We start from the raw sequence: 8,801 nt of genomic DNA on the forward strand, positions 1-8,801 counted from the left end.
ATGAATTCGTTTTGCCAGACAGACACTTAGATTCTGGTGCCAAACAGAAGTCGAAACGCTACGAGAAAACACCAGTTCAATGGGTAAATGGAAAGTATAGATTTTCAGAATTTGGTGCAGCTCAGAATTCCAGAAAAACCATTCCACCTTCAGCCTGATTTCGTACAACGTACCAATGTACGGAACAGAAATGTGGACTTGAAGAGCTGATCACTAGAAGTAATTTATTAATACCGATGTACCTCAGATATGCGGAATGTCATTTGAAACAGCCGGAACAGAGGGTCAAAGAGAAATGTCAGCAAGCAGATTTTCACTGTTTATAACTTAAACACATCTTTCAGGTATACCTGTCGTTGAATACCGTGAAACTTCGACTCCAGATTTCTCCCATTTCTGAGGAAAGTAAACCTTGATTCCTGCACTCTGTGGAAATCTCGCTCAGTTGCAATAACCGATCTCGTTAGTGCCCCTCAATTTGGTTTAAATCCTGTCATTTCCAATGACAGCATTCGCATTTTGCTGAAAACAGTTTAGTGTACTGCTACGCTGCCGCGCGGAGAGATAACTTGCAAAAATGGACTTTCCACATTTTTTGCAAACTTGACAGCTTGGTTGCTCATCTGCACAAACTTCATTCGAAACAACTCAGAAAACCGTCACCTAAAACTCGATTTATGAGAACCAGCCCCCTTAAATTTTCGCTGATCAAACTAGTACTACTCAATTTTATCAACGCCATCTGAAGTGAACTTTTCTTCTGCACGCAAATTTACGTCACTTTAATCGAAATTCCAGTCATTGTGAATGATAGGTTGGTTCTCATCCTACCTCCGAAACTGATCCAAAGAACACGCACTGGAAAAATCACAAACGAGAGATTCATCTGGGTTCCAGTTAAGATTCTCGCAAAACCAAACTATTTTGCAAATAAGTGTATTTCGCTAATTTTGTGCGATTTAGTTTCAAGTAGAACATAAGGTTGACGGAAAACTCGGGGACTGCGCCTATCTGATGAGCCCCAAGAAGGGCGAAACCGGTTGTGGGGCTGTCAAGGGGTTTTCAGCAACCTTATGAGTAGTAAATTTCGAATATACACGTATCGCAATATCTCGAATATCGTAGCCAGTGAAACATGAGGCGGTCTGGTGCAGCAAATTCAGTTGCCTTGATACATCAAAACCGACAGATTCAGTTGGGTTCCAGGTGAGTCTCTCGCAAAACCAAATTAGTTTGCAGATTGGCATATTTTACTGAACATTTCTTGTTCACACAACCTTATTTCACTCCAATGAAAGTTCCAGTCATTATGATTATTAGATTGGTTCCCATCCTGCCTCCAAAACTGATCCAAGACTTTGTTCTTGGATCTGCACGCATTGCATACTACAAGTATTTAACACCAACACCAAACTCGCTTTGTGGCGTCTCCATTGAGAATCTCTCCTCTGTTCTTTCTCGATGCTTATTCAGTTTGATGCTATGCGGATACTTGTCATGGGTCTTCGTTGATTCTCATTAGACTTATGGTTATTCGCTCATAAGGCTTTGCATACATCATGCCCAGACAACATTGATTCGTTTGCCACAAACCAGTTCTTTTAAAGACTCGTTGATATGGATGCTCAAAGTGCAAGGATCAGATAAGCATCTTCGCAGGCCAAGTTGTTTTCTTTGAACTGATCCCTAGTGTGTGGCTGAACACCACTTCACACATTTCGCAACTGCCCGGAGTGCTGCTCGTCCTCAACGGAGTTATTTGAGTCCATCGTTGATGTCAGGAGTGTATGTCTAAAAGCTTTGGGTTCATGAGTCAGGAAAGCGAACACTATAGTCTCATGTGATGAGTTCGCCGAAGAAAATCAAGTCTGGTGATTCCTAATACTACAACATCGTTGGTCTCATGCTGCAATAAGCCTCAAATAAAAATTGACTGTAAGTGTCAGAGATATGGTATACGTGGTAACCCGTTTGAAACATGGTTGACACAACTTGGTTCAGTTCAGCTGTCGATTGGTGTTTTTGTAAGAACGATGACATTTCATCTACCGCCTTATCTAAGAGCTTCACACTGGCATTTGTCATCAGTTGCTCTTTTAATTACTACGGGCAGAGCCAACTCGGAATAACTTGGTAGTCATTTCGGTCATAGCGTGTTAAACGCAAATTAATTTGCCCCAAGCTAAAAACTGGAGCTGTTGTCTACACAGGAAAATGTCGGTAGCTCAGGTAGTTTAGTGGGTGGTTGTTGGCTTGTTTGCTGAGCCGGACAACCACCAACCCACCGCTATGCACTACTAAGCTCCGTAGTAACGCACTGATGATGTCACCTTGATTGGTGACGAAACGTTTGTAATTAGATTGCTCAGCACAGCGAACAAGCCAACGACCACCATGGAGCTGTTGTCATTTAAAATTTAGTTTTCATTTCCCCTCAGTTAAATGATATTCCTGAAAACAATTTACTGAATGAGGAAAACACGTGTAAGTCTGATAAAGCGAGTGTTAACGTTAGCCAACACTAGTGTGGGTTTGATTGACAATTGCATCCCTAATGCAAACTCTGATGTTCATGTTTCTTTAGGTTGGTCCACACACCAAGCTTGCATGCAGTTGAGTAGAATGTTTGCCGGAAGGAAACAAAAAGTTATCCAAAAGAGTCGTGTAGAATACTTACCTAGAACCTGAACTTGTCCCAAATCTGAACGAAATAGTAGAGGAGAGTGGGTTGTGTCTTGCCACAGTTGATTACAAATATTTGACTTCCATTGAGCAATTAGGTTAAATGTGATATGTGCCGAAGCCCCCGTATGTAATGGCTCATAAAACAAAACGCAGGGTTCCCTATTGCTACACATACTCCTGTTGAAAACAGAGATTTCATGGCTCAGCTCAAGCATTGGATGCATCATATCCGACCAAAATATAGAAAACACTTAATGCTGACCAGAAAGGTGTTTTTAGCTAGAATTCATCGCCAGGTGGCTTTCATTCTATCTCTATCCCTCTGGTGTGTGTGCGCTGAATTCAGTAGTATCACATTGATTTCAGTGGTAATTATTTATATTCTGAAAATGACCCTGGATAACGTCGTGTGTTCCTGATTGTCGAGCCAAAATGGAGCTGCAGGTGAGTAACTGCAATCATCAATGTGCAGGATAAACTGTACTAGCCAGCCGTGCTTTTGTGTCTTGGTGCGTCTCATGAACGACACTGCATATTTTGCAGATTTAATGTTAATCAAACACTGAAAAATTTCCAGGACATTCTCAAACGGCAATATCAATGCGTACTCAGTCTGCGAACACCAAACAAACATTGAGGAATAACAAGCATCGTAATGCCAAAACGAAAGGGTGTTTCCCTACCTATTTTTAGGATACTATAGCCGTATTAGCCGCAGTCTCACTTCCTCACTGGTATACCATTTATTTCAATAACTTATTCTGTTCACTGAGTGAACTTGTAATCACCACCGATTTCAGTCATTATGCACTTCACTTTGCTCGGAGGTTGCACCTACTCGGTTAACTTCCAAAGTGGCTTGACCCGGTATTGTGTGGCTCATCTCACCATGATTGAAATCCGCAATAGTGGGACACAGGCCAATCCATCTTCCGACACAATCAAAACCAGCTCGGAAGATTTGGATTGCAAGTGAATTGGGGTTTTCTTCACAAGGTTGAGTATTTTACCCTTGATTCTGAGATCAGGTCATTTCACAACGTGTTTGAATGCCATTAACTGGTTTTAATAGAAAACAACACCCGGTTTTCTCCTAAGAAAATCTAGTAGCGGAAGTTGTCGACCTCTTTAAACATAATTGGAATAAAGTAGCTTCACATTTTATTAGAGTGAAACGCTATTAGTGGAGCTGCCCCGACGTTTTCGGAACTTCAGCCAACGTACTTTGAACGTATGGTGGCAACTAGTTTTGGCTTGGTAGTGCGGCTAGGCTGGAACATCGTACGCGTCAGAGATCATCACTAACTACAAACCAATCTGATTGATTGTCAGTAATATCTAGACGTATATTTGCCAAGGGTGTGCACGTTGAGTGTTGCGCGCTATCAGACGACCTTTTACACACGAACTTTTCAACTGACTCCGTAGCATTGACTTGAATGAGCCACAAATGCTTCACCTGCATGACCCATAGTTTCGGTTGTCGGGTTGTTGCTTTCCAGAAAATGTTTTGTATATCTTGCATTTAATTGTATTGTTCTGTGGTTCGGACCACCAAGTGGCTTCTTACATGCAATGAAGCACTCAACGGTTCAGTTTTCTCTACTTAAATAGGCTATTATGGGCCACTAATTGGGTGTGCAGACGACTTTACATTGACAACCGAGACGCTCTGGTTACCAGGCCTTCCGTTACAATTGGTCGGTCTCATATCTGGGTGACTGTGTTGAATTCGGTACTACAGTATTGATTTAAGTGGTAGTTATTCGTATTCACAAGGATGCGAAATAACTTCCTCTTAATTGGACTCTTCCTCCGTAAAAGATTTAAAACAGTTTTCTAGGCGCAATAACTAGTACATAATGGATGCAAACTGCATTCGCTTTTCGCCTCATACGATTTTATGCGTTTTGTGCTATAAAGTGCGTACTGATGAAACCTATCTCTCATAATGGCTTATCCTACCGCCTTCTTCATATGCTCTAGCATCGACAGATTCACAGTGTTTTCAAATGATCTCGCAAGATATTGATGTTTTGCTAGTAATCTATGTCTAAAGTAGGATGTATAACGGTTAAAGTGCTTTATTAAGTTTGGGCTGAGAAACCTAAGAAGCAGTGAATGAAGCTGATATACGCAGTCAAACCGACGCGTTGTTCTAGAACAATAACCGAGTCATTTCAACCATGTTTTGTCAAAGTTGTGTGTGGTTCACTAAGAAAAAAATTAGTTTTTCATCAAAGGTAATCAGGTTGAAGGCGTTTGCTTAGAAGTTATTCTCATGAAGGAAACTACTCACACTTTGAAGCTTATTGGATAGGCGCAGTCCACGAGTTTCCGTCAACTTTATGTTCTACTTGAACCCGAATTGGACTAGTTTACACTCACTTGCAAATCAATTTGGTTTCCGCGACAGACTCAAATTTGTGCACCACAGTCAGTTGAAGAACATCATGAACGAGAGATTCACTTGAGTCTCCCGTGAAAATCAAATTGATTTACAACTGAACGTATTTTTTGAAATCACTTCAGTAGGTTCACGTAAAACATAAGGTTGATGGAAACTTGGGGAATGCGCCCATTTGGTGGGCCCCAAGAAAGACGAAAGCGGTCGTGAGCTGTTGAGGAATATTCATTGAGCATTCTCCTATAGGCAGAAGTTATTCTGTCATATTCAAGCTTTCTTATGGCCCTGGATTGGCGTAAATTCTCCAAAACACTATACTGGAGTAAAGTCTACAGAATAAGCTACTTGAAATTTTAAATGCTGATAAGCTTTTTCTAATAGGTTGACCAAATAGTCAAATGTGAGCTTCGGCCGTTAGATTTCGCAATGAATCAAGTGGTTATATTTCTGTTTAACGGTTCATTTGCTAAAATCTGCAAGGAATTTTTGAGCCATTTCTCACTCTCCGTACACGTGCAGTTATCCACAACCTTAGATCTTTTCAAGATAGCAAGTGGTTAATGACTGATTTTGTGACGACTACCGCAGGCAGCGGCTGACAGCTTTTGTTTTCCAAAAATACCGAGGTTTCCGTTTAATATCCACCAAATGCTCGTCAAGTACTCACTTTCTGTTAGAACCCCAACCAGCGAAACCCAAAGTAACGTCCACCACATTGAAATCGCTTCTGCCTCCTGAGCAACAGGATTTCCGAGAACAATCCAGAGGGTGAAATGAGCGGACACGTGATAGACACTCATCTAAATATGATTCAAGTAACAAGGCACTAGAGGTTTTCATCGATCGACGTTTTTTCTCACGCGTGTAGCATACAGTTAACCCAGTGGCCCGTAGTTTAGATCAAGACTCCTCATTTCTAACAGATATGGTGTACATATCCCCAGAATAAAAATTCATCAAACTGAAATTTTTTCTCAGAGTGGAAAAAATGAAGACAGGAACGTTATAACTATTCTCCCGAAAAACTAACTTTGAAAATCTCATAACACTACTCAAACTAGTGTTTGTGCACAAACAGTGAGCACACTTTTAGCAACGTATTACTTAGTCAGTATGTGCCCGTACGGGTATAATCTAAAAACTTGTTCGAATCTTGGGTAAGGCTGATGAATTCTTGACGTGAGAGCAAAACATTTATGAATAACCTTGTTGCTTTAGTTCTCCCTGTTTTTGATGAATGGCTGGCATACACCATAGTTCTTCTGTTCACGATAATAACACATGGACATCTAAATTGCTATCGCTTGATAACAAAGATCAATACAATGCCGTCGAAGAGATTCAACGATGGTTCTCGTATGAGCAGTCATAATAAGGGTTCAGAACAGTCCTTCTCTTTCAGGGTTCTAGCCTCGAAAACTGCATGGTTTACGGACTTCATCTTCATTCACCTTTTGAGCATTATGCCTCTTTTTGGAATAGTTGTTTCCAAGTTTGTTGCCAAGACAAGCTTTTTCTTTTGCTCTCTCTCTCCTTTAGCTGTCATCCTCACTCAAAGACTCGTTAGTTTACAGCACCTCTGTCTGAGGTGCTAGATTAGTTGTACAAACAGAAACTTCGAAACGTAACTTACCAAGGCTTGTGGTTGTTATCAACTCTCTTTTAATCTATACTCATTCGGTGACTTCCGGACTATAAGTTTTTGTTTATGTTCATTTTTTCTCAAAAGAGTCACTACTTAGAATCGCACTTGGCGTAGTTCTGATGTGTAAATTAATCCACCAATTTGGGCGTGACAGTGCTCATTGAAATGAAAATCCGTTCGTCTATACTAAAGCAAAGTTGAAATTATGTATCCCTACATGTCCCTTAAGCAGTCACGCCTATGCTGGTTAAAAATCCGAAGATGTATTTATAAGCCCTAACTGCAGTCAAAAGCCGTCCGATTTTTCTGAATCAGCCATATTCTCGAACCACAAAATAATTCAAAAAATGTAACGGATGCTAAGTTGGATTTATATAAAACAGTCAAACGCACCTTCACCTTTCCGTTTCAAGTCAGTGATTCAGGTAACACTATGTGGTGACACCACAAAAAATCGCGCTCTTTCAACAACGCCCACTTCATGGACTACGAATTTTGAGTGGTGAGTATGATAGAGGTGTTTTCAGATGCTTCTGCCTGGGATAAACACAAGTTTAAGTGGTTTGTATAAGATCTTGCTTAACATATAGATCTGATTTGGAAAGCTGTCGCCAGCCACGAAAAGAGCTTTGATTGATTTCGTCCCCAAGCAGGGGTCACATGTGCCCCTAAATTTTTAACCGACAACTGAAATCTTCTCACGGTAGATTTTTGGCAACCTGATAATGGCTTATACTCTTCCGAAAATGGACCGAAGTACTTTGCTCAAGCCACATCCGTTTTGCTTAATAAATAGTACATTTCGAGACCGATACACGAAGAAACTTGGTGCTTTGTATTCTAGTGTTGGAACTCTAAGGTTTGATGCTGTTTTATTGAGATGCCCACTATTAGGCACCTTTACATCGTGCCATCCGATAATAAGTATGAATCCGCTCTGTGTTTTCAACCATTGCAAGCATCAACTTGCCTTCGACAAAATACAGGTTCTGCCGTGGCTTTGCATGAACGCACTGGACAAAAACCTGGGAAGTCCTTGCGTTTTTTATGTTAATACGCAACGCCTATGTCTATCTTCCTGGACAAAATCTTGTAGTGTCTGTAATCCGTTGTCACATTTACCATTCTTCCTGAACTTAAACCACACTTTGTAACTGTCGTACATATTGTATCGGGACGTTTGTTTTAATGTTACGAATACACATTTTTCCGGTGCGACCTGCTGACTTCTTGCTGAACGAGTTTATTTACGCTGAACCACTGCACAATAAATCCCTGTGACATTTTTTAGCCGTGAATAATTTTCCTACCGTGGAATATATGACTCACGCGGAACCATCTGTGGGAAATTTCGACAAGTGAATATTTCCATTCACAGCCAGTTACTGCATTTGGATCGGTGTAGTGGACTATTGGATCTACACATTCGTGAGTTCCCATTTGACTACTCATTCTTTTCCTATTGTGATTTTGTGATTTTGTACTGGTTACTTTGCTTGTTAATTTATCCGAACACGCTGATAAGGTCCTAGTCCGCTATAAGGTTTCCATATTTCCCATTTTTCTTCGCAGAGACCTAGAAGCAACCCAATTCAAGACGGGTCGAACTTGTGATGAGCAAAATGACAAAGTACTTTGCAACAATACGGCTTTCCTTATGAGATAGCTCTTTCTAAAACTGAAGTTGTGTTTGGTACGCTTTTATTTGCATGGTAGCCGGTTGTAAAATCTTAAAATCGTTTGACGGTTTAACGATTTGTGACGTATTGACAAACTCGTTTTTGTCCTACATATTTGGAATCCTCTAATGGGTATAGTGGAGGAAGCAGTACCTCTTTGCCACCAAAATAGCCTGTGCTTTACTATGACACCCTAATTTATGGCCAGTTCTGGGTCAATTGGAATCAGGAACGGAAAAATACATTAAAATTCTTGGGAGATAGGATTATCATGTACTTGATCGTGCTTGGGCAAAAATGGGGTTGAAAAGTGACCATACGGTTTCGGGAGCGGTTAAGTAACGCTCACTCAGGAAGTTGGTTAAGGAGATGCAGAGGAATACCA

General features: G+C 40.7%; 1 protein-coding gene across 1 annotated transcript; it reads left to right on the forward strand.

The window, feature by feature from the left end:
- Nucleotides 1-8,401, forward strand: T265_15421 (hypothetical protein; the record flags this gene model as incomplete). The annotated part of the gene is made up of 4 exons (XM_009178035.1): nt 1-83; nt 2,439-2,510; nt 6,632-6,654; nt 8,310-8,401. Coding segments are annotated over 4 exons (267 nt in total), but the record flags the coding sequence as incomplete, so codon positions are not given.
- Nucleotides 8,402-8,801: the final 400 nt, after the last annotated feature.

Source organism: Opisthorchis viverrini (assembly GCF_000715545.1).
Source record: "Opisthorchis viverrini unplaced genomic scaffold opera_v5_489, whole genome shotgun sequence".
Lineage (NCBI taxonomy): Eukaryota > Metazoa > Platyhelminthes > Trematoda > Opisthorchiida > Opisthorchiidae > Opisthorchis > Opisthorchis viverrini.